This window comes from Psittacula echo, assembly GCF_963264785.1.
Source record: "Psittacula echo genome assembly, chromosome: 22".
Classification (NCBI taxonomy): Eukaryota; Metazoa; Chordata; class Aves; order Psittaciformes; family Psittacidae; genus Psittacula; species Psittacula echo.
Genome location: NC_137758.1, coordinates 3,306,768 through 3,333,658, shown reverse-complemented (window position 1 = coordinate 3,333,658; position 26,891 = coordinate 3,306,768). Strand labels below are relative to the sequence as shown.

Genomic DNA, 26,891 nt, shown 5'->3' with positions numbered 1-26,891 from the left:
GCCTGGAAGGATGGATGCATGGGAAAAATAGCAGTTTTCCTTTCCACCTCTAAGATGAAAAAGGCAATTTTAAGCCCTATTTTCCCCTTGAATTCTCTTTTTGACACACAGCGTTCCCAGAGCTCTAGAGAAGAACCCATCGTGTGTCTGATAATTCCAAGATACTGATTCTTCCAGGAATGCCAACTTCTACCTGCGCTGAAGCCAACTCAGCCTCCCCTGCACTCAGCAGCCACAATTACTTCTACTGGGTCTCAATTCAACCTCTAGCATTTTATTCACTGGTAGTAAATTCCCTACCGAGTAAATACAAGCATACAAAGACATTCACTGAAATCCCTCCAGATGCTGCTACATCTACAGAACCAGAACTACAACTTCTGACAAGAGTCCTATGGGAACTGGTTTAAAACTGCCTTGTCTCCCATAGAATTCGAGCCTACGATGTCAAAATGAGACCGAATTGCCAAAAAAGACAGGTTCTGGTGACTCAAAAAGCAGCACGTTGCTCAGATACATGGGGAATGGGGGACTTCAAGGACAGAGACCTAGCACCACACTGTGCTCTGCTCGCTGTGCTCACCTCTGCACGGCTGCAGCGAGGAACAGCAGCCACAGCACCACAGACCAATGTGCCCATAGGACAGAACAGGCACAGTCGTGGCAGTGGAAACGGAGGAACAGCGTTTGGGAGACTTACCTCTTCCCCCCTCCATCACCAACATCAAGCTGTCGGGGTGTGTGTGATGGGCACATGCTGTCAAGAACAGAAAAGGAGGGAGGAAGAGAAACGCTTTTATAACTTCTCTACCTGAAATTGGAACCGTTTTTTTAAGAAGCTCATATTTGAGGTTATTTCACCTGTAACCCCCCCCCCCAGACCATGAAGACTGACAGGCATCGTGCCTCCTTAGAGGGTTGATTTGAACATGAAATGTGAACTGCCAAACCCCAACTTAGAAAAACACACCTGAGGCGCAACTGTAGGCTGAGAGGTGACTGTCAATAGTCAGCTAAGGCCCTGTGTTTCCCACAGAATTCCAGACCCAAGACGATCACGGATACAGACGTTTTCGTAGCCTTTCAAACCCAACGTGGAATTTGACATTGAAGTACATTCCTTCCCTTTATGGCCCAGCAGAAACAAAGACGGCGCAGGCTGAGTTCTGCACAAGCTCCTTTGTGTGACGACTGCAATCTATGGGCATTCCGCTTCAGAGGAGCAATAGCAGCAGCCTCTCACTGTTGTGGTCTCACCACCACCCTGTTCCCCTAAGGAAAACATGCCACGCTTGGATGAAAGTGCTACTTTGCCAGTGTAAGATGCCTCCATGCCACCCGCTTCTGCTGTCAGAGCCAAGGCTCAGGCTCCTCTGTCATCCTGATGACCAAGCTATGCCAGCAGAAGCCTGCAGCACAGGCTTTGTTTTTGCTGCCACTGTAAACAGATCTGACACACTGCTACATTCCTGGTTTATGACCGAGTTTTGTGTTTTAAACAGACTTTTTTCCAGAGCAGAACTGTTTTCAAATCACATTCCTTGTGAATTTAGCTGCCGGTTCAGTTCAGCCCCGAGAACAAACCATCGAGTGCACACACAGCCCCAGAAACAGAGGAGGAGAGCTGCTGACAAAGCTTGACCACCACAGGTTTGCCCTGAACGGATGGCAAAGAACTTGATATCCCAGAGATTGCTGAGGCCCCGGGCAGTATTATCCCTGGTTGAAGAACATTTAACATTGCAAGAACAGCTCTGAGGGCCGTCAACTCCATCTACCCAACAACTGTCCCAACAAATACCTGCGTGATCTGCGTTTCAAACCTTGGCAATGTGAACAGCAATGGAAGGGCAGGGACTGTACCTGTTCCTTCTGCAGTTTTATCAGCATTACCAGGTACTGAAGGTTTTTGAAGCCAGCTGAATGCTTCAGTATCCTGGATGTGCTCATCTGTTACACCCCTTACCCAAATCCTTTTTGAGATGAGCGATAGACAGCATCAAACCTTCCCATTTCATTCTGGGAGCATACTGAACAACCAGATGCTTTCTAAACAAGATCCTGACTGCAACCTTACGTGTCAGAACGGCACAGCTCGACAGGCTTTTCCAGACCCTGGGTGGCCAATGTCAAGAGCTGATCCCCTTCCTGCAGTGAGGAAAGATGTGAACGCCAATGGCTGTAAAGGAAACGGAGGCTGTTGGTTGAGTCACGGAGCTCCCCATCATGGGAATGTCAATCTTCTGTCCTTATCACTGTGTCTGGACGGCACCTGAGCTTGGAGTTGTTCTTCTGAGATTCTTGCTTTGTCCTGCACTGTTCTTTGAGTGTAAAACAGAATGTAGGCCTGGGTTTTGCACACCTCCTCCACACTACATACATTCAGTTTGGAGTCATTGCAGTGGACCCAAAAACCTAGGAATCAAAGTGAGAAAGAGGATATTAGTAAGGGAGGTGTAACTCCTTCTGAATGCATTTTGGAACGGTTCAGAGGAAACATCCACAGAGAAAAAGGGCAGTGGAGGAGAAAAGGCATCTCTATCGTTTCCTCTATGGATGCTTTGGAAAGGAGCTCCTGATCTGGAAAACATTTGGATTGTTTCTGTGCCCTTAACAGAGTTCAGAAATACCAAACTGTAATTTCACCAACTGTGTATTACAGCCCAAAAGCTCCATTAGGAAAAGAAAAATTCCCTGGAGAGAGGCAATTTGTAGCTCTTTCTGCCCAAGTCCGAAGGCAGAATCAACACTGATCCAGCTGCAGAGAGAGACTGCTGGAAAGGCACAAAACCCCTGCGGATGTTACTCATGAATAGTTCCTGTCCAGCTTCAAAACACTTTCTGTTTATCTCATCATCCCAAGGATACTGAGAAAAGACACCCAGCTGGAGCAGCTCCACGGAGTTACGCTGCATGAGAAAATGAAGCATTCATGCTGTTAACAGCAAGCAATAAAAGGCATCCCGAAGGGCTGCGAAGCGAAGAACAGCAATCTGTGGCTTTAGGCAAAAGCCCAGAAAACATGCTACCGGGAAGACATTCTGGGAAACAAAGTACCAAACGCTGGGAAATTGATTCCAACCAACTTTGATCAGAAAGCTTTACAACGCACTGCGTCTGTGGAACAAAACACGAGGTTCTTGAATCTGTTTCCCCCGTAACAAGGCACACGCACCTCCCTCTGTGTTGTAGCAATATGCTGTGTAGTGTCCTGAGCCAAACCCTTTCCCGTGATGCATCACCACAGCGGAGAGGTCATAGACAAAGGTCTCTTTGTCAAGAGAGGAGAGAGAGTCCCTGCAGCAGTAAGGTTCCATGTTTAATACCTGGTCAAAGAGGACATGGACCCCAATCTTCTCGCGGTGATTACGTTCAGACCACCTGCAAACACAAGGGCACGAATCAAAGACTCTGGATCCCGCTTCTCGCCTCTGGTGCACACAAAAGCAGCTGCTGCTCGACAGCTCTGAAGAGCTTTCTGTGCTCGGGTCAAGTAGGCGCTGTGTAATTCTTTCCTTCTGTTTCCACTCTAACACCTACTACAGTCAGCTCCTGCACACAGCTCATTCTGTCACCGATGCCCATTCGGTATCATTAGGGTACTGCGGAGATTTGCAGCAGCCAAGCACAAAGGAAGCCAAACGACCGTGACAGCACGACAGGGGCTGAAATGCTCAGTTGTAATTTAACCCCCCCATGCCTCAAATGCCTGGCCTGATCGTTTCAGAACCTGCTCACAGTATTTTGAGCTTTGTCTGCTCTGCTTTACTCAATGCGTACACCCATAATATTGGCATTTAACTAGCACAGGCTTCCAGCTTCAACAAGTCTTTCACTCAGCTCATCAGCTCATCCATCTCACAGCCCCTCTTTCAAGTTGCCTCCAAACTCAGACAGCTACTGTTGAGTACAATGCAAGGCAATCAGCATTAACATTTACAAAACATTACATTGCGTGTAGAGCAGAAAACACGCCACAAACAGGCTACTGATTGTAATGTGAGCTGCACTCTGAGAGGGAATCACCTCTCTGGTTTGGGTTAAAATGCATTTACCAGAAAGGGAGAGGTGATGAGCTCACATGAACCACATCTCTCCAAAAGTCAAGTCTCCTGCCCCACACCATGCAGCGTGCCCCACTCACCTGAATCGTTTAAGGTGCAGCCGGAGGACCTGAGGTAGTCTGTAGATCAGTAACTGCTTTTTAGCTTCACTCAGAACAAGGGGTTTAGGAGAAGACTTTCGCCGTTTGCCTACCAAACAGAATGAAAAACACCAAGGCAACGCTTGTTGGGGGGTAATTCGCTTTCAGAAGGGGAAACAAGCACATTCCGAGCTCTTTTCTTCCAGCTCGTGTGCACTCACGATGGATGCACAAGCCAACATTGCCTATGAATTCCTTCACAGAGCAGGAACCATCTCTGAACAAAAAGAGAGGAGGGAAAATGGTTCCTCCTGCCAAGGATTACTCTTTCCAGGACACTGAGCATCTGAGTGTACCAGGAGGAAGACAGGTGGCTTCAGAGCTTCCAGTAAGAAATGTACCTGTTCATTAGACTTCTGCACCTCACTGCACCAGTTCACAACAGATGGGATGCTCCTCCTCCATCACGTCTGACAAGTGCCCCCAATAGTTTTTGGCACCTAGATGCAGGCTGGTTGCCTTCCCCTGGCTTTTTTCAGCTGGTTAAGATTCCCTTACTCATTTCACTCTGAAGAAACAGTTACAATTTGGGCTTCCACAAAGAATCCAAGAAAACAGAGTTGAGACGAAGCCGCACTCATCCGCATCAACACTCTGTGAACAGAGCGTGTGAACCAGAATCGACTCATATCATATTTGGCTTTGTTTCAAGAACATCTCGTCAATGGTTATTTCCTAACGCTCTGTGAAGATGTTTGGTAACAGATTTGTGAGTGGACAGAGAACAGATCTCTACAAATATTTGCTGCTTCAGCTGCTTAGCTGCAATGCAAGTCAAGTTATTGGCATTTTCCTCCCGAGGGGATGAATATTTGCCATAAATACCTGCATGAAAAAAGTATTTCAAACCCAGCTTCTCCGAGTAGCTGAGCTGCATGGTTATAACACAGCTAAAATCATTCGCAGGCATATAATGACCTTACACTCAGACCTACTATAGGAAGAGAGAAGTCGTCTTCTAGCTGAGCGCAGCAAAACACGTGCATCCATCTAACAGGTATTACATTAACCTGAGACTGCCCAAATAGCATCAGTTCATTGCTTCCTGACAAAATGCTTACAGAGAGGTGGAAGCTGGAACCTGGCAGCACACCTTGAGAGCTCTGCATTTGTGATTGTGGTTAAAGAACTCAATCAAGAGCAAGCTGCATATAGATGACTTGCTATAAAAGCTTTCCTACAATGCAGAGATGAGCAAACCACAGGGGATAAGGTTCCTTCTTCTGCCCCTAAATCCAGCCCCACTCACCCCAAAAGAATTCTTGAGGTTGCTTTTTACTCTGAGGCAAGTGGGGAGCGCATGAGCAAGGTCATAGTAAAACCTTAGCAAACTGTGCTGCTGAATGGTGGAGACAAGAAAAATGACAGATCCAAACTGGTACCCAAAGGAGCAGAAGCTACCAACAGGAGGAAACAAAAGAGCACGAGCAGCAAGGAAGAGCAGTTTTCCTATACATGCAGATGACAATACATGTTTTGAGAGACATCAAACACACATCAGAAACTTCTCACTTGGAGAAAGAGATGGTTCAGAGGCAGCATCAGCAGCTCACTTACTGTTGCACTGGTCGCACGCGTATATCCTCCCTTCCAGCGCCTCGGTCTCGGTGAACTTGGCCAACATCTCTGTCAGCATGCACTCTGCCTGGTGAACAGGGACAATCCCCTTCTCCATGGAGTGGTAGCGCTCAGGGAATTCCAGGGAAAGATCCCAAAAGGGCTCCACAGTGTTGGATTTGTAGTTGCACGTTATGCAGGTGACCTGGGGATGACACAAACGGAGTTATGCGCGCATACACCTGCAGCCTGGCAGTTACAGTCACATCTAAAGAGCAGGTTTATGCCCCAAAGGCGTTGCGGTTTCACAGGCAGCATGATCTGTGAGTCAAGAGAAACACGACTTATTTCCACTCTGAAAGTTAATCTTGAGCAAATCATTCAACCTGCTTTCTCAATCCCTCCCCCAAATGGAGCCAATGTTCATGTTTATGGGCTTTACTTCCTCAGATGGACACTGTTACACGTATAACACCGATTTACAGCTGGTAACAAGCACCTTGGATCTGTTTCCTACTACAAAAACTACATGTTAGCATTTAGCACGCCATCATCTTCCATAGTTTCTCTGCCTTCCTTACGTATCTCAAAGTGTGCAACTCCTTTAATGTCTTATCGGCTAACTATATAGAATCTTCCATGAACAGAGCATGAAAGGCCGCATTTCAGATGCATTCATTTTCTCATGTCATCCCAAGAGTATTATAAATAAGAAGAGCAGAAAAGTTTTCAATTAAACTCAGAGGCAGAAAGTGAGAACTTGAGGAAGCAACAAAACAGCCTGGAGAAGAGAAGCTGCGTGGAGACCTCAGAGCAGCTTCCAGTATCTGAAGGGGGGCTATAGGGATGCTGGGGGGACTCTTCATCAGGGACTGTAGTGACAGGACAAGGGGTAACGGGTTCAAACTGAAACAGGGGAAGTTTAGATTAGATTTAAGGAAGAAATTCTTTACTGTAAGGGTGCTGAGGCACTGGGATGGGTTGCCCAGGGAGGTTGTGAATGCTCCATCCCTGGCGGTGTTCAAGGCCAGGCTGGACAGAGCCTTGGGTGCCATGGTTTAGTGTGGGGTGTCCCTGCCCATGGCAGGGGGGCTGGAACTGGATGATCTTAAGGTCCTTTCCAGCCCAAACTATTCTATGATTCTATAAAACCAGAGAGCAGATCTGATCAGACCCTGTGGTACTGTGAGAATCACCCACCAGAAACCAGCTTCCGACCTTGCAGCTTCAGGCACAGAAGTAACTTAATGATGGACTTGTAGGTAGAAGATAGGGAAGGAATCCTGTGCATAGAGGGGTTTGACATGAAACACAGTACACACACACAAGTAGAATAAATAGCCTGGCAAGTTATTGATAGTGTATCATAGGTGCAGATCAATTACACTGATTTGTGAGTATCTCCACATTGTTAAGAGACCTATTGCTGAACCTACATCAGCCCCACCATCCAGAGCCAAGGGAACGAGGAACGCTGAGCTTAGAGGTGCACGAGAAGCTCACACACTGCAGAGACGATTCAAATGAACCAGCACTTCAAGCAGCCCTGCCCTGAAAGCCAAAAGCTTTGACTTGAGAAATGCACCTTTTAATCTTTACCGTGCAGGTAAGTTTAAGCAGGGGGATGCTCACTAGCACTGAGAAGGATGATAGAAACAGTGATGAGAACGTGCACACGTGGTCTGATCTCCCAAACCCCGGAGTGTCAAGTTATGCACAAGTTTCCTTTCTCCTGGAAAGCAAAGGTAGGGGAGAGCTTTCAAAAGGCACTGGGCTCTCAGGGTCTGTTGGGGAACAATATGTTTCAGACAGGCACAGCAGTAAGAGACCAAGCAGCATGAGAGGCACTTTCATCTCCTACAGAAACATATGTTAAGCACGCTCGGTGTCTCGAGATGACTTTCATATGCCTGCAGAACCCCCCATATTGTCAGAGAGAGCTTATTTGTTACAAGCCCTCTCTGTGCTCCATCATGCTCACTCTAGACATGGAAACGAAACCAGGAGAGGAAAAACCAAATGGCAAAGATGTTTAAAAAGCACAGGAAAAACTCAAAACGAAAGGCTTCTACTCTTGTGCACACTTCACTCCGAAGTGGCTCAAGTCAATGAGTTTACAATACCCGTGGGATGGATGGAGAATGCTGACAACCTGCATAGCAACTCCTCTCGTGTATCTGGGGGCTCCGGAGGAAACAGCTCAAACGGATGCCTGTGCAAAAGCAGGTTCGTACCTGACTAAGCAACTGCCCATGAAAAATGGTGTTCACCACCTTCAGGACCTGCTTGGTGAGCTTCCTCTGCGAGAAAGGGATGAGGATCCTGCGCTTCGTTCCTTCCGACTCCAGCTCCTGCTGTACTTTATCCAACAGCTCGCAGAGAAATTCCTGAGCGTCCTGCTGATCGTACCCTCGGAACGCCGGGATCAGGCTCCACACAGAGTGCAGCATGGCAAAGGGGGACACGAGCGCCCACTTGCCAGACCACATCACTCTGAAGAGGGTGTGCAGTTCGTGACAGAGGGAGATGTGCTTTGAACTCGGTTCCTTGGGCTGGATTAGTTCTAAACTCCTGCTTATGGAGGAGCCACCATTTAAGCCAGCTGGCAAGCTCTGCGTGCCATATGATCCCACTTTGTCAGTCTTCCCTGACTCGTTAGCAGCAGCCCCGTTTGCCAACTTGCCAGGCATCCTGGACTTCCCGTTCACAGTTTTAGCTAAGAGTTCTTCCGTTTCACAGAGATCAAGCGTCAAAAAACACTCTCTGAACTTCTGGAGGTGACTCAGCACTTGCAGAATGGAATTCATGTAACACGTGTTTCCCAGGTTCCTCAGACCCGTCACCCCGGGGGTCATCAGAGGCTTGCGCCGGATGGAATAGAACTGCTTGAATCTGCTGCTCTGCATCTGCCTTGAGGTAGGGGAAGCGGTCGCCACCTCCCTGAATTTCCTTGGAATCAAGTTCTCCCTGTGCACGTGAGACAAGAGCCTCGCGCTCTTCCTCGGAGGAGCGTTCGCCAGCTCCTCCAGGAGCTGCCTCTTCATCTCCCGCCGCCGCTGCCTCGCTGCCTCCTTCTTCCTCTCCAGCTCTTCCATTTGCTTCTTCTCTCTTAGTTTGCGCTGGCCCCTGGAGCTCTTCTCGAACCAGGTCCGCAGCGCCTTCGCCAGCAAGGACTGGCGCCTGTGCCACAGGGCTGTAAGCATCTGAGACTGTCCCTGAGGGCTCCGCTGATGGCTGCACACGTCCTCTCCCAAAGCCATCGATCGCAATGTCCTGCCACTTCTGGTTGATGGGTCATGCTTTTGACTTTTAATCGCTGACAGGGAACTTCTCAGCAGTTTCAAATCACCCTCCGGGTTATCGTTCAAGACATAATCTTCACAAAGGTAACAAAAGACATACAGATCATTCACTTCCATTGCCAACGGATGCCTGGTTTCTTCAAAGTGTTTAAGTGCATGCTCCTCGATGTACCTCCCGCAGGCCACGTGGGAGCACTTCAGGCAGGCCCAGATGGACTCCGTGGTCTGGCAGTCCACGCAGTGCCACTTCTGGGGGTTCAGGATGGAGTGGTCCTGGGCGAGTCGTAGCCGCCCAACATGTTTGCATCTATCCATGTCTTACAGAAGTCTTCGCTGCTTTGACCTTGGAAGGCAAAAAGACAGAGAGAAAAGGGGCTTAGAGCCACGGCACATGTTTAAAACCATCTCTTTCGTACTGGCTGTAAAGACCTATTCAACACAGATGTTGCATCTTGTCAATCTCAACCTCAGTTTTCCCTCAAGCAACTCCATTATTTCTGTGGGCAGTTTTTAGTACCAGCCAAAGAGACTGGATTGACAAGGTCTAAAGCATACAACTGTCTATGTGTCTACTAGGGACAGCCCAGCCAGCTGCCAGCACGCCTCACCCAACCTGAATGGCTCGCTTCCAAGGAGAAAAAGATTAATTCAGTCCACACACACGCTTGATCTTTAGCTGCCCTCTTGAAACTGATACATGCAAAATGAATTTGGAACGGGAACGCATGTCATCAGGACCAGGCTGAGGTTACTAACTCCTTGCAGAAGCCACAAAAACACCAGATAATTGTCATAACCAGAGCATTTGCAAGCCCGCAGGCTCTCCGCTCTACCCTGGAATTCTCTCGTTTCCCACAGCCTCCCAAACGTTCCAGCGTTTAAAAAACATCAGGAGGGAATAAAAACTGAAACGGGCTATAGTGAACCTAAAGGAACATCTGCAGGTGTACACGCTTGCAGGAGCACACAGAAAGAGAGAAAGCAACTGATTTACTGCACTGTAACTGAAGAGAAATCAAAGCAGCGCTATTAGAAGGCGCAAAAAGCTTTTACTCCGTGTCCTGTACCCATGTGCTTTATAGAAGATGCTCAGATGTACAAAGAGCACAAGTGACACTGGGGCGTCTTTGTATGCTCCCTCCAACGCTCTGATCCAAGGGAAAGAGATGAGGGCACAGCTACTCACGGAGTCCTGTTCAAACATCCTTCCCCCTGCGCCGCCGCAGCCCTGGCACGGAACATCCCCATCGCAGCCGGAGGAGTCTTGGCGGATCTTCGGGAATTTAATTACTACTTAAGTCTTCATTGTAAGGCAGCGCAGCTTCAAAGCCCTAGAGAGAGGATATTCGTGTGATGCACAGAACCAAACTGAGAGCGCTGGCAGGGCTGCTTTGGAACACGATTAATCCCCTCGGCGCAAGAGCTACTGCGGAGGACCCGTTTATTACAGAGACCGGAATGCTCTGGAAGGCGAAGCCGGAGCGCACGGAGGAACCCAAATGGAAGAGGCCCTGTGGAATTTCGTCTTTCTGCTTTCATTTTCTAACAATCTATAAATCTGCTGGTCACGTGCAGCCTCTTCCTCCTCAGCCTTTCGGAGCGGATGACCCAACACATGGCAGAGAGAAGATGTGGAGTTCAGAGAGACGGCGCGCAAACGTTGCACCTCCTGCGCTCACTTCAGGGCTGGCTTGGTGAAAGCAGGGGGGAGGAGATGGGGGGAAAAGGAGGCAAAAAAGCTGTCCTGAAATATCCAGTATCAAACAATAGAAATGAAGTAATGAATAGTTGTTAAGTGTGAACTGCAACAAAGAACTGCGGGGGAAAGAGAGAGAGGAAAAACCTGCATTTTGCCCAAGGCAGAACTGATTGCAAACCCGTATGTGTTGTAATAACCCAAGAAAGACTAAATTAACTCACTTACACACCTACAGCTTGAACGCAACACAGAGCAGTGACAGGAGAGACAGCGAGAACAGGCACAAAGTGGTTACAGATGTCGCAGAGAGCGTCGGAGCCGGCACATGGAATACGCAGTTAAAAGGAATCACTCTACAAGGAGCAAAGTTGAACACAACGGAGGCTGTGGCTTCCCCAGAGGCAGCTATGGAGCAGTTGCCTCTATCGGACCAGGCCAAGCAAACCTATCCTTAGTGGCCCCCAAATCATGCAGATTTACTCTAATTCCTATCTTCTTCCAGTGCCACTGTTGCTAAAGATGGAATCTGTTAAGGAAAAATCAAAGCTCTTCGGTTTTTTAACTCTTCTCGACTTCAGATTAGAGCACAAGTGGCCACTTCAGAATTGCATCTCCACGGAGTGATCCGCAGTGTCGAAACAACCCTTTCAGCTGGTTCTGTTTAACAGTTCAAGCAGCTCTGCACCTCTCCTTTGGGCCGAGTCCATCCCCTCACAAATCCGCAGGCCTGGAAAGGCGCTTTTGGCAATCCCACGCTAAACAAAGGGCCGATGTGGTCTCCAAGTTGGAACCATCCCTTCCCACCTCCCTCTCACCTTTCTCCCCGAGCTTTTTTCTCTCCTTTTTCTCCTTTATTTTTTGTGCTCAGGTCTTGATAGAAAATTGTGGAATAATCCCGTCTAGCCTTGGTGAGACCAAGTAGCACAGCTTCCAGATTGAAAGAGTATAGACACTATGGTAACATTGACAGCCTTCATTTACATAAAAGAATACTAATTATGTTGTATCATCAACATCTGTGATTCTGCTCACTGCCATATGCGACAGGGTTGGGAATTTAACCCTTGAGTCTCACACCAGGAGAGCTGAGATTTGTGCCGTGGAACAAAAACCGGGCCTTGGAAATACCATTCCCTAGAGGTTGATTAAATCACCGCCAAGGGAGGTCACCCACCAGCCCCGCAAGGGCTCAGGACACAGCATGTTCCAAGCACACTGAATTCATCTGCAGGCTCCAATGCTGATACGTTGCTGGTTTCAGCTGGGTAACAGGCTACGAGGAAATCAATCACACACCAGATCCAGGGCATTAAAGAATCATGTTTAACAATGAAGCAGGCTGTCAGTATATAAATCACAAGCCTTTTGTCAACTGCTTTTGCTTTTCCTGTGTGGGCCAGCAAGATTTCCTGTTTGAAAAGGAAAAGAGATTTTAAGAGTGTTGGTGGGTTAACAAAGCAGCTTTGTTACACCTCAATTTGGTAATTCTCAGCACAAAAGCATCTTTGATGCTGCCTGTGATGTTCCCCACCTGCTTCTCTTCAGGTATCTATGGATTATGGATACTTCTCTTGCAAATCTAAGCCTTAATACCATATACACCCAGGTGAGAAACAGTGTTTATTTAACCCAAAGCACTTCAGTGATAGCTCCTTTCAGCTTCCTCAGACAAGAGGAAACCTGTTTGGCATCAGTGGGGTTGGCTGTGGAGCATCTGCATCATTCACCCATCAGTAAAACTGGCTCTCCCACGTCGTGCACCGCGGATACTAAAGGCAGCTGGGGTGCCTCAGGGTCAGCCCTGCCATCCCGCTGCAAACACTGAACGCGTCACTGGAAGACGTGCACATGATGAAGAACTAAATCTGTTCCTCTCTTTTACATAGGTAAACAAACAGCTTGCCCCAACCCAGCAGCGAGAATAAAGAGAACTCCCTGCCAGGAGAAATGACAAAGCTACGATGAAAGGAAAGCCCAAAGATGAGTCAGAACCTGTCAACAGGCACTCAAAGGGGAAACAAACCAGGGCTGGAGCTCTGTAAGGTACTGCAAGGAGTGATCACAACTTCGTGTGGTTGCTGTGAGAAGCCACAAACAACAAGAGGGTTTAAGGATGGAGAATTAACATTTGTCTCGAAGCAAACAAACTGAACCTTCTCTTTGCAATTCCAGCATTCCAGGTTTCTTTCTTGGGTTTACAATTCTTTTTTCCACCAGGGTAGGTCTCATTCTAAGCAATAGCTATAAACTTCTCCTTTCTCACATACTTAGAGCTTTCCTTTCCCAGATAAGGGATGGGGGAAGGAAAAGAGGGCAGGAGGAACAACTTAACTGCTCTGCATGGAGAAGCAGCTTGGAGCTGCCCTGCAATACAACTAAAGATGGGTTAAACCTGGTGTAAAGTAATAGGAAATAAAAGGAAACTGAGGACACAGGTTGAGCCAGCAATGGTTTCAAGACAACTTGAAAAGCTCTCACCTTGCAAATCACAGTATTTAACCACTGGGGCAAACCCTACTTTCTGTTCTTGCATGGCTCGTAACCATGGAAAAACTGATGGCAAGATCCTGTAACAGCTTCAAGAACCAAACGCAGCCGAAACAATTTGGCTCTTGACCCTGCAAGAGTGTTAAAATAAAACACATGACTTTATTATGCTTCTTTGTGCCATTCTTACACATTTTGGAGCTGATTAAAGACATCTGCACAGATCTGTCGACACTCGCTACTTTCTTCTCCTAAATAAATGTGCATGAAGCAAAGCGGGATCAGGAAAGGTGCTGGATGTTCAGCCGAGGACACTGGAAGTGGCTTTCATTTGTCCGGGAGTTGATTCCAGAACAAGGAGAGAAGCCTTTGGTGCTGACCCAAACTCCTGTAGCTGCAGCCTGGAAATCATCTCGAAGGCCAGGAGGGAGGCTCAGCCTGAATGGTTCTTTCATTCACACCTTCAGCCCTCTCCTGGGGATGGCAAAAGGGAAACACCTCACCAGGCCACCCGCAATCGGCGCCACATTAGAGCATCCCTGCCTTTTATCTTCCTTCTCCTTTTGTTTTAAAACACGGTTGGGAAAAACACCCTTCGATATTCCTGCTCTCTATCCAAAGTACACACCCCACACAAACCTACTGCGCTGGACCAAATAGGCTTAAAAATCCTGGATGCAAAAAGCCAAACACCTTCCACTCTCCCCCCATTTAGGAGCAGCGCTGGAGAACTTCTCCCCTGCTGCAAACACTCCAGAAAGCAAATAAAGAGATATCAGAGAGACTTGAGAGCTAAAAATCACATATAACTACTCAAAACCTGTATTCCTTTGACTGTTTAGCCCACCTATTTGTGAGGAACCAATGCCTCAACCAGCTGCCTGATGGAAACCTATAATCGGAGCTGTGCGGAAGATGGGAACAAAAAGTTCCTGCTCAAGACCTTGGTGTTCCTCTGCCAGCAAGAACTCTCTGCGTCCACGCAGCAAACCTGCATTTGCCTCTCCAAGCCGCTGGCAATAGCGTGGCTTAGAAACCTCCCATCATGGATAACTCCATTAGTGAAGGAATGAGTTCCACCAGCACATCACCTGAGCAGGTATCCTGTATCCTTACAGAGCCACTGCATGGCCCACAGCTACTCAAGTTCTGGACCATGGAGCAAGGAAAACACCCAGGAAAATGTGCAAGAAGCTCTTTCTGCTTCTCTTTCTCCCAAAAGCCATCAGCTTGGCTGGGCAGGAATGGGTTTCTCCCTCCACTCCTCTGGTTCAAACCCTTTCAGACTTTCAAATTGCATCTCCAAAGGGTACCAAGAGCCCTGAAGACTTTCTCAATTATTCTGAAAGCATATTTCCTTGGAAATTGGCAGCTTCCTACCCTCCAGTTGCTGGATTCCTCCTATCCAGGCTGACATTCCATCAAGTCAGTTACAGGCAAATGAACACAGCTGACAAAGGGGGAAAAGAAAAGGCAAAGCACAGGAGGAAGAGCTAGAGATGAGTCAGGATGCGGTGTTTCATTGAAGAGGCAGCAAAGCAATGAATTAAACAGCTCCTGTGAATTAACCACAGTTTAAAAGACAGACAACAAGACAGGAGACAGGAGCTATGACAGCAGTGGCAGTCGCTGCTCCCATCTCCCTCCCGGCCAGCAACAACGTCCTCATCCCAACACACACAAACCTCCCACCTTGATCCAAAGAATCCTGAATTCCACAGCATCTCCCCTGGAAGCTGGCTGGTGTCCTATGGGAATCACAGCAAGCTCAAAGGACTTCCACTGGTTCCAGCCATTCCATACAGGCACCGGAGGACATCCTCCCACCCCCTTATGCTGTTCCAGCTCCCAAGCTATAATCACAAGGGAGCTTGATGAAAATGTGACTTCCCTGCCAACTTCCACAGCGAGTTCTGGTTTATTAACTCCTTTAAGTTAATTATAACTATGTCAACGTTAAACTGTTTCTGGGAGCTCGCAGCGTGCTGTAAAAATGTGCTCTAGGCTCAAAACTGGAATCTCAGGAATCAGTTTTCAATGAAATATCCAATTATTGCAAAAAGAAGCCCCACAACCAAGCCCCAAACCCTCAGAAACCCCAAAGCACGAGGATGAAGAAAATCTGGCATCCTTGGTGGGAGAGAACATGACTTCTGCAAGACTTTGCTGTCGGCATCATCTTGGGATGCTGAAGTTGATGGATACTGGTCCATAGCTCATTTTAGAGTACAAGGAAGAGCACAGCCACTGCGGTGTGCTGAGTACAATTAGCTCCCAACACATCACGCTCCACAGCAAAAAGAACAAGGCTTCAAAGGGCTCCAATGTGTCCCTAACACCAACCCAGCCACACGGATTGAGCATCCTCCCTATGAGGTTCTGTTCACATGGATTTAGGGGGATAGCTGAGACAAGACAAGCGTTTGCCTCCCGTTTAGAGATGTAAATGTCCCAAACCTACCAAACCAGAGATGTTAACATCCCACTTCCATAACACACCAGGAAGGGAAGGCTTAGCCACACGACAACCTCTCTGCAGATACACACTCTCTTTAGCAGAGGCTTGCTGGCAACCTCCAACCAAACCCCACCAAACTCCTTTAGTTTGGTTCAAATACATTTATGGACTAGAATAAATTTATGACTACACCAAAAGCCTTGGCATCCTCCACGAGCAGTAACTCAAGACTTCATACAGGCCAACAAAGAGTTGCAAATGTGCATCTGTCTTCTATCCACATTCCTTCCTGATGAAGATCCCTTGTTTTAAACAAGAGCCAGTTCAGCGGTCCTGAGGAATGGAGCCGGCAGTTTATGGTTTGAAGATAATCATGGAAGGGCAAAGAGAAGGTGAAATCCTTCGCTTGACAAAGCACTTCCCTACAGCCCCCCTCAGGAACCAGCCAGGAGGTTATTTGTGCTGCCATCCACGTTCTCCAGATGTCCCAGTTTAAACTCGGAGGCTTTAGAAGCACGTTAAAGATGAAACATGAATATTCTTCTTCAGCCAAACTCCCTGTTTCTCATCTAAGTGCAAGAGATGAATAAACCCAAGGGGCAGAAGCCCCAGGTAGAGCCCCCACCTATCTGCATTTTCAGTTTTCACCTTTAGCTTCAAGAGCAGCTATTCCACGTGCAATACAACCACTCCTATTTATTCCTTAGGGTCACCATACCCCAAGCAAACCAAAAGATGCACGTCCCGCAATTCCCTGGGAATGTGGGAAGTTACAACATAACAGCCCTGGATGTTAAAAAGCATTATTAAAATGCTATATACTTCTTAGTTCATGCCTTTCCAGAAGATAATGTTTCTTCATTTATGGCAACACATAAAATTCTCCCTCTCCTTTCTTTTCATAAGCTTCCCAGCTTTTGTTTCTGGCTTTTGGGAAGTGTTCATAAGCTGGGAAACACAATATGGATACACCATATAAAAGGGGCACTCACTGTACACGAAACCAATCCACAGGATAGCCCAGTCCTGGTGCACCAGTCCAAAAGGGAAAGAGCCAGCGCAGCAATTCCACTGGTACTTACAGCTGGAGAAGCCTGGAGCAAATACAGGCAATTTGAATTATCAGAATCAAGCAGGAAAAAGCTGGTTTGCATTAGGACAGCCTGGAAGGAGATGGTAACTGCCCAATATAAAGCAATCCTTTCATTTTATGAGTCAAGCAACCAGCTTGATAGAATCCATGAATTCCCATCCAACTATTTCCTTACTTGTCACAACAGCAGATTGGGACACACTAAAGTGTTTTAGAGTCTCCTGTGTGTTTGCTCCTGAAGAACCTCTCTGCTCGAGCACACAGTGACAGAGCTGTCATGGATGCAAAATCAGCGCCACTGACTCCAAGTCAAGAGCTCTACATCCATTTTCACTATTGGGAAATTCAGGTTTTAGGCCCCACCACCCCCAAACCTGCCGTGATTCGCACCAAAACCGAGTTCTTTTTGCTTCCTTTCTCATTTAGCACTGCCCAGCTTGGTTTGCATTCAGGCTTAGTGAGAGTGCTCAAACGGCCAAGGACACGCTCATGTACTCATGGGTCAGGACCTGGGCACACGTGAACAAGGCACCCTAGGAATAATTAACAGGGTACAATGAAACGAAACGAGCCATGTTCTGTTTCAACGGGGCCAAACAAAGCAGGAATTGAGGAGGGAAACAGGCATTCTCTGGTGCCCCTACTTTCCCTGCCTTATTATTATCATGGCCTACTACAATGCAGCCAAAAAGCCCCATTTCTGGGGGGTGCAGAAAGCATTATTCTTTTGACCAGACTCCTCAAACATTGTTTTTCCCATTCAGCATCTATCACATTTATCACCAATAGTCACATAACCCACACATTCCGAGTCGGGGTTCACACTAACAGCTCAGAGATGTTAAAAACATTCAAACCCACACACTCAACCTTCGATAGGGAAAATCCTACTCCCTTCCCAGCTGCCTTCACAGTAACACCACCAGATTAAACAGAACTTCCCACTGCTGGCAAAGAGCTTCGTTAGCACAGTCAGAACCGGGTGCGTTTTGACCGATGGTACCTTGCTGCATCCCTCGCATCTCTCACAAACCCCGATTACTTCTGCATCAAAAGACAGTTATAATAAAACAAATGTGCTTATAATAAAACAAATAAGACGTGCAGTTATCATAAACCAAACCAAACCCATTGCAGGGGGACGGGGTGAAGTTCTGGAGCTCCAACGCGTCAAAGAGGCCTCCCGCTGCTGCTCACATCACCACGGGTGGCTGCAGCACGGATCAGTTGAAGAGCCCCAGCATTCAGCGGCAGCCTAACAGCCTCCTCGAGGATCTCTTTGTGATCGACACAAAGACGGATCATACCAGAGAGTGAATACTTGGGAAGTTATGGGGAGTCCTCTCCTGTTCTTCCTCCCCCGTTTTAATCCATATTCATCTTGGCAAAATCTTAGACAGACTATTAACTAATCTAAACCAACATCACAGCTGATACAACACATAAAGCAATCAGTCAAACGAACATGTCAGTGCCATCTACTGAGGCAATAAAGAATGAGACAACCCCAGCAGGCTGTGCCTTATTATCTTCACAGCCATAATGAATAGGCAAATAGTATTAAACATAAGTACAGTATTCAGAGCCACATTTTGCAATGTTTGAAGCAGGAAAGGTGCCTCCGATACGTTTGAGGAGCCGAGAGTACAAGAAGACAAAAATAACGAGGGGTTTTGACACAGCTCTCCATCATTTTCTTTTCCTTCTCTTGCCAATCAACCTCTATTAGGTCTTTGAGGAGTGAAACAGAGCAGCAGCTCGAAAATTCTCTATGGGTTTTAACGCATGCTGTTAACTGGTAAATGGAGTAACCCCCAGTGACCAGTGTAGCCAAATGCAGCAAGGACTTCTGCCTTTTTTAACCAACAAACCCCAGGCATCAGCCCAAGATGCTCCATAGTATTTATCTGTGTAGCATCCATGAGCACTGCCACATCCTTGGCTCTAGAAGCAGCAAATGACCTGACCCAGCCTTCGCTTGGACCACGGCGCTCTACCAAGGTCTGCTCTGCTCTCTTGTCAACAAAGAATTAGATGGAGATTTACACGTCCTCTTCTCTGCTCAGCTGATGCGCCTGTTCTGTGCTTGGAAAACAAACCTATACAGCAAACCCTCCTCTTCCCAGGTGCGCAAAAGGAGACCTAAAGTGGCATTAATAAACACAACAAGAGTATATTCAATCTCAGCCCTCCCTGCATCCAGCCCACCAGCTGATGTGAAAGGTTTGCTCTTCTGGTCGCTGGTACCTAATGATTTCACTTGCTTAAATGCACCTTCCCCCCCCCTCCCCCCGCCATTCCTGATGGAATTATTCCTAATTTGCATATGATGAATCCTGTTCTGGCTGAAATCCTTTCCTATAAATTACAGGGGATATCGGAGCAGCGCCTTTGTCCTCACCACAACACGCCAACGGAACAGAACAAGGTAGGAGACGGGCACACAGCGCATACTGGGTTGTTAATCTCCTTTAAGAACTGGAGATCAACCCGGGCCCCATTCTACACTCGGGTAATTTATTAAAGTAACAGATGCTGAGAGGTTAGAGTTCATCACATCAATTTGTCTTGAGACGAAACGGCAACAAGGCAAGGGAAGGAAAGAGGGAGAGGTGGATTTGCACCTCTTTTGATTTGATTTCCATCCTGTGCCTCAACAAGCTGTTCCTAAACCCTTCCCATTGGATAACAAACAGGATGTTTTCTTCCCCATTCCCTGAGTCAGTCATTTCCATAGTGTCCAAGCTGAGGCAAAGAGCAGCGCAAATCACAAAGCAGGACTCTTCAGTCCACCTTTGGCAAACACTCGCTATTTCCATGCTCTGTCAGGAATATTCCATTTTCCCCCAAATAAACTAACTCTCGTGAGCAGGATCTTCATCCTGGCTCTCATTCAGGTGAATTAACTATTCTTAGTTAAACAGATTTGCTTCTAGTCTTAGCCTGATAACAGATTAACTCATGACTGGGAGGATTATAGACTTACCTCTGGAATGAAATCACTTCTGAATCTGAGTTATAGCTATTAGTTCCTTAAAGCTTAGCTGAACAGCTTTTAGTAGCTCCTTTGTATTTTTGAAGGAATGATTAAACATCATTAAATCCAAGCTAACGGCTCTCTCAAACAACTCCAGTGAATAAACAGTTTGCGGATTGAACTTCTGTTTTCTAAAGGAAGAGCAGAGTTTTACATTGATTTTTGGGGGAATAATTAATACTACCCTAAGCCTAGAACACTTGTCCTTAACACTGAAACACGTTTTTCATGTTTGTGTGGGTTTTAAGCACATAAACCCCCTCTTTGTTCCCCTCAGAGAGAAACTGCTCTCGAGATCAACCTGCTCCTTTGTACCCAGCGTGGCACTTGTGTCCCCATCACGTTTCTCAGGCTGCAGAAGACACAATCGATTCAGCAGGGACAGGCAGTGAAGCCCTCCTGTTACACCAACCGACATGCATTTAAGCGCGGCTTCTTTCTACATTAAATAGCAAACATCCCAAATACGACACCAACACTTCCAGGCCATCAGCAAACGGTTTCACTCCACACCAACAACGTGGAAAGCAGCCACTAAGGAAAGAGTCACCCTCCCGATGTCCTTCTCCTCCTACAATGAAACCAGTCTGTCCCTACTGATGAAGGTCCCTGGATGGAAGAGCTGCAGGCACCAGCGTGGGGCTGGAATGAGATGCTTTAGTTGGACCCTGGCAGCTATAGGCAGCCGATCTCCTTGGGTTCCCAAGCACTGTTCCATGAGAGGATGGGGTTTGCTTTTTCAGGAACACACAATCCACTTGTGGTTAATTCACCTTTAGCCCTCTGGATCAGCCTAAGCCAGCTGCAATCCCTGCATTAGAACACAGCCTCTCCCCCTGTTGCTTAATGACTGGAAAACCCCTACGCATCCAAAACCAGAGCGGGTTGTCCCGTTCCCACAACGCGTCTATAGATACACACACACAAACAGACACACAATCTGTTTAAATCAATCCTTAGATCTCTCCCTCCACCCAAACCCCCCCTGAACTATTAAAACCCCACAGCGAACACAAATGTGAAGCCCAATTAGTCAAAGGAGACATTAGCACCTCGTTGCCCTGAGCTACACAAACCTGCAGGGTAGGGAAGTCTTCACCCCGACTGTGATTGCTGAAGTTCAGCCTAAATGCTTTCTTCCGATGCACTCCAGTGCTGGATTTATGCAGATAATGTTCAAGCTAGAAGCCAGCCACAAATCTCTATCATTTCCTTAATACACAAGGCACTTGTTATTCAGCTGGAACACATTTAATATACAGCATAATGTGCAAGTCTAAACTATCTGAAATTAGTGGGTAGAGTTAACTGCAGCACCAGGCAAGAGGCTGAACGGGTCCCATCACACCAAAAGGAAGGATTTAATATCAACCGCAGTTTTGCTCTTTGAGGAGGAGGAAAGCACGTTTGTCACAAAGTGATTGGAATGAAGTCAGGCTTAGAGACACGGATCCCTTCAGGAAAGCAGGGAACAAAGCTGCAGCCGTGCACCAACACAAACCAGGACACTCCTTTTAGGATTCCTGGCTAAAGGCTCCTTATCCCTTCATCTGCACACCCACCTCGCCAGGCTGCAAGGGCTCTTCTTGCACCGACTGCATTTAGAGTTCAAACCCTCCAATTGTCTTCAGAGGCTTTTCAGCAGCAGGAGAGAGAGGGGCAGAATGTAATTATGGGACAGTATTTCTTAATCGAATCTAAGCCGCCCACCGCAAGTGAATGGGAAAACATGGTTGCAAGGCGATGCTCCTCAATCAAGTGCACGGCTCGGCCTTTCAGAGCGAATCAGGGAATGGAGCTGTGGTCCCCATTCCTTAATCAGCTCAGCTGAGGTCCTATACAGGATCTCAATGGAGGAACACAGCTGTGGCCCATAACTCTTGACTTGATCTTCCATGGTTTGACTGAAAAGCCTGAAAAGCACATAAATGCACTAAGGCTTTTCTCCATTAAATTGCTGCTTTCTAAACCATCACTGGCCTTGCCCGGGGCGGGGGGGGAAGCTTCTTTTTCATTGCACTCGGTTAGAGGTTGAGTGTAAAAGTTTGGGTGATATATACCACGTACTGAAGTGCACTACAATAGACCAGGCTATTATTTACTTGTAAAGACCACGATGGAGCATGTTATTTAGGAGTTCCAATCTTCTATAGGGATTCTTGTGCTATGTCACTATAGGGACATGGGTTTCGCTTCGGCTAAAGGACCCCTTTGCATTTCATTAAATCACAGCCATCCGAAAAGCATCCCTTTAACCAGATTTCTTTTCCAGGGTACATTCACGACTGACACGTTAACACCAGGTGCCTTTCCAATGCACTCATGCTGACGGTGGGCTGTCAGATCCCTGTATTCCAGTTTTCTGCCTGCAAACAGGGCTGAATTACGCAGCCGAGGCAGCTCAACCAGACAGCAAGCGTGCACACCATGGGCACAAGCACAGAAAGAAGCCGGTTTTCACACAGTTGCTGCATTTTCCTTCTCTTTTCTCAGCCAAGTTCTTCAAAGGCCCCACTTCCCAGTGAATTCCATTGTAATTCCTGGGTTAAAGGGACTTACTGAGCGCGCCTGCTTGCAAAATCCCAACTTTCCCATTTCCTGAGCGGCGTCGGTGCTGCAATAGTTAACGTGCGCTCCTCACTATTGTGTAAGCAAAAAGCTAATTAACAACACAGCACAAAGCAGCCAAGTTTGATTTGTTTTCCAGCTATCTTATGGCTCCTAAAGCCACTAAACTTACATCTCCTAAAGCCACCAAGTCGCTCTTAACGCCGCCGCACAAAGTGAAGGGATTTTTCTCCTTCCAAACCCATAGCGTGTGCATTTTAATCTGTGTTTCCCTCAATGTTCTGTGCTATGAATTACTGCAAATACACCCATCATTAGCTTGGGACCACTTAGAAATCACTTCCCTCCAATGCTGGCAAAGGAGAGAATCCCCACCTCCATTTCTACCTGCTCTCCCCTCACTCCCACTGTAACCTGGTTTGTTCAGTGGCATGGCAGAGCTGCTCCATAGAAGCCTGCAAGCTGGGGCTGTAATTCAATGTCTTTTGAGCCATACATGACTTACAGCCTCGCACGAGCCATCTTTGATCGAAAGTCTCATAAGAAGCAACGTGAAGAGCATTAGCACTGGTACATGGGGTGATGTGAACACACAACATGGGCATTCCGAGCTGGAAATCCCATTCTGAAATGGCAGTGGTTAAAGAACTCCTTGGTGCACTCCAGAGCAAGGATTCGTGAAGGGTTTTGTGCTAACGAGGTTGGTTTCCCATTCACTGACATTGAAGGGGGGGTTATTTTCTATACAACCCACATCAGCTCAACAGCCTGCTCACTGTGGTTAAGTGTAGAGGAAAGGTGAAGTGTTTCTACACCGAGCAATTAACAACAGGCTGCCGAGACAAGAACATCTCCGAAGGTTTCATTCCCCAAAGGAGAAATAAAGCCCAACCAACACCAAAACCAAGCCTTGATGAAACATTCAAGATGAAAACCACCAAGGCTGTTAAACACAGTGAGAGACTTCCCTTGTTTGCAGGGATTCCTGCAGGGAATAAAGGGTCTTTGGGAGCATCTCCCACCAGGCGAGCTGTTGCCAGAGCTGCCCCATCTTCCTTCTCCCCATTGCTGTACCCAATCACAGGCAAAGTCTTCAGACAACTTATCTTGGTGTCTCTTGTTTCCACCAAAGACATTTCACTATGAAAACAGCTAACAAAAGGAAAAAAGGCCAAGAAAAATGGATCTTAAAGGACACATTCAGTAATTCACAGCAACTTTGCCACTAGGGAAAGGGTTTCTTGCCACTCGTTCTGAGGAGCTGGGACAAAGCAGCAACTCCTCTTAGAAACGCCTATTAACAAGCGTGGTTTAACACTGAAGAAGGCAACCAGAGAGCTGCAAACACACATGCACCAAGGGAAGGATTCTGACCAGTCACAAGAGACCCGCTGCAGCAGGGACCCGCACTGGAGCCTTTCACACCCAGGAGCAGAGGGGTGAACATCCCAGCCAGCAGAACCCCTGTCACCAACAGCACTACACACAAAAGGAGATCCTTTGCCATTCCCTTCGAGCTTCCCAATCCAAGCACTGATCAGACCAAGCACACGAGGCTCCTTCTCCACTTCTCCATCCTTACAGGGCTCCAGCGCGTCTTGTCAACCACAGGGCTCTGCATCCCTCACAATCCCATTCTCCACAGGAACTGCAGTGACAGATTCTTTCCTAACGATCTTTGGGCACTAAATAAACCCCCGGTTTGGATGCGGTGGCTGCAGCATTCCATAACCCGCTGCATTCGTGACTATTGTTAAACCCCGCTCCCAAACAAGCAAAATTCTTTGTAACAAACCACAACTTGCACAAGACCAAGAATCACTCCAGACCTGAAAAGCTGCCAACTTCAAACCCCCCTTTTCACTTGAAGTCGGCTCAGATGAGGAGGAAGAAGGATGAAGGGGGAAATAAACAAGCGTTTACTGCTTGTTTGAACGCTCGCAGACATCAAATGCTGCTCGCTTGGCGAGTCCTGTTCAAGCGTTTGCAGCTCAGCTATTTTCAAAGCAATTAAACCCAACACCAAACGCTGCTGGTGCCCTCGCTCCTTCTGTTTTCAACACCCTACCAACGCATCTGACAATTGTTCAACAACAGAGCCTTGTTCAAGTGCCACTGCTGAAGGCAGAGCCATAGCAATTCAGTGCAAAGCCCAGCGATGCTGCACGTAAACAGGGCATAACTCCAGACACTTCACTCCTTCAATCCAAGGGCAAGTTTAATCCACAGTTCACACCCACATGGAGTCTAGAGTCACAATTGCACTGATTTATCCGCTCTCATCCTCCCGCTCCACAGCTCTCCCTCTTCTCCTTCTCATATCCCAAACATCCGTTCCCTTTGCTCCAGCAGCAGCTCCCATCTCCTCTCAACCAACAGCCCTATTTTCGCTTCCTGTTCCACCTCCTGATCACCCGGTATAACCCGGTCCCTATTTCTCTCCTTGCCTTCACCACCAGAGCCATTGCTACTACATCAGGAGCTCCAACTTTGAGTTGTGCCTGGGCTGAGGAGCCAGCAGTGCCCATCACATCCTGCTCCACTCGCTCCTCAGGTTGCAGCAGCATCTCCTCCGAGGCAGCGGTACGGGAAAGGACCCAATTTGGGAACATTTCACATGAAAAGAGCTCCGTTACTCCAAGAGCTCGCAGCATCTTTCCCTGGCCAGAAGTACGAGGGCAGCTCTAAGTAAAGATGCTTTCCCCCCCCCATATATTCCAAACCAAGCGGGTGCTGCAGACACCCAGCAGTGCTCTCCTGACTGTACCCGGTGTTTAAAGCGGTGTTCGGAGCTCCGGACCCATCATGCCCCCCATCCCCGTCGTTACTCCCTGCCCTGGGCGGGGGGGGGACGGGAACACACAACCCCCCCCATTATCATCATTTCGTTTTAAATAAACACGAACCAAGGCCCCATTCCCCCTTCCCCATCCATAGGGAATGCATTATCCCTGTTTGCGGGCCCTTCCCAAGCACACACAGGGCTTTATGGGGCAGTTTTTACACACATCCCCCCCCCGCCGCAGCACCCACCGGGATGCGCCCCCGCGCTGTGCCCGGCCCGGCCGCCAGGGGGCGGTAAAACCGCCGTGAGGGGCCGGTACCGGGTTAAGGGGGGGTGGGGGTCCGAGGAGAGGCGGGGGGGGGGGGGGGGGCTCCCGCCGCTCCCGCGCCTCAACAAAAGGAAAGTTGCGGCTCCGCCGAGCGCGGCGCGGGGCTCCCCCCGCACACAAAGGAGGCGGGGGGGGGGACCGTGTGTGTGTGTATGCGGGTCAGGGTCCGCCTCACCCCCCCCCCCCCGGCTCACACCATGGCGGGGGGGGCGCGGGTGCACCCCTCAGCACCCTCCTCACACTGGGGTGCTCCCCCCTTCACCCTCCCCCCCCGCCCTCAAGGGGGGGGTTTCACCCTCCCGCTCCCCCCCCCCCCCCCCCCCCCCCCCCGCGAACGGCCCCTTTATTTACCGCCATCATCAGCACGCGCGAGCTGTCACCCAGCGCGAGACACCCCGGCCGCCGCCGGCCACGCCCCTCTCCCCGCCCATTGGCCGCCCGCCGCTCCCGGCCCCGCCCCTCCGAGCCCCGCCCCGCCCCGCCATTGGCTGGAGCGCACGCCACACAGCTCGCGCGCCTTCCCCCCTTCCCCCCCCCCCGCCCTCCGCTCCTCCCCATTCACAGCCTCTGCTTTACGCCAATTCCGTAGAGCGCTCCCAGCTCACGGACGCCGGCCGCTTTACGCAATCTACGCCGCCACTCCGGGAGAGCCCCACTCGGAGCTTTACGCACTCTGCGTAGCCGCTAGGGTGGGCTCTTCAATGGCGCAGCGGGAGGGCAGCGCCGCGGGGCGGTGACGGCGCCGGCCCGGCCCCCGCCGGTGACGTAGCGGGCTTTGTGAATCGCAGGCTGAAGTTGGGTTGAGGCACGGGAGGGTAAATAAGGGTGCTCCGGAGACAAAGAGACTCGGAATGGGGGTGGCGCGATCCCGGGGGGGCTCTGAGGCGGTTGTGTGCGGTGGGGGTACCCCACGGGGGCCCTGAGGTGATGGGGGTCCGGAGGTGATGGGGTACGGGCCCCACAGGGCCACAGGCAGCACTGAGCACAGACGGAGCCTGTGATGGAGGTCACTGGAAGGCCCCCTGGTCACACACAGGAGCCATGAGGGGATGGAAATGTGTTGGATCAGAGACAATGGGAAGGATGGAGGCCGGGGCAAAGCCACACTCGGGGGTCACCTGTACCCATGGGGACAACTCGCTTCTCCTGCAGGCTTCAAGCACCATCGGGGAGCAGGCAGGAACCTGCTCTCTGGCTCCATGACCAGAGGTGGACCGTGCAGCACAGCTCAGCAGCATCACACACACACAGCTCCTTTGCACAGGGACCAAGCGTCCCCTTCATCTCATCCCAAGTAAGTTCTGAGGCAAAGCACTGCAATTTACTGGGAGCCAGGGCACAAAGACACTGCAGAGCCCCGGCAGCTCCTTCAG

The 26,891-nt window shown here is 48.8% G+C and overlaps 1 protein-coding gene across 1 annotated transcript; it reads right to left on the bottom strand.

Moving 5' to 3' along the window:
* Nucleotides 1-2,224: 2,224 nt before the first annotated feature.
* On the bottom strand, nucleotides 2,225-10,265 carry USP49 (ubiquitin specific peptidase 49; the record flags this gene model as incomplete). The annotated part of the gene is made up of 6 exons (XM_080632980.1): nucleotides 10,250-10,265; nucleotides 7,996-9,406; nucleotides 5,762-5,966; nucleotides 4,145-4,253; nucleotides 3,176-3,381; nucleotides 2,225-2,415 (listed from the first exon to the last, which is right to left on the bottom strand). The coding sequence occupies exons 2-6, from the start codon at nucleotides 9,376-9,378 to the stop codon at nucleotides 2,225-2,227; spliced, it is 2,094 nt and encodes a 697-aa protein (XP_080489106.1). The 5' UTR covers nucleotides 9,379-9,406; nucleotides 10,250-10,265.
* Nucleotides 10,266-26,891: the final 16,626 nt, after the last annotated feature.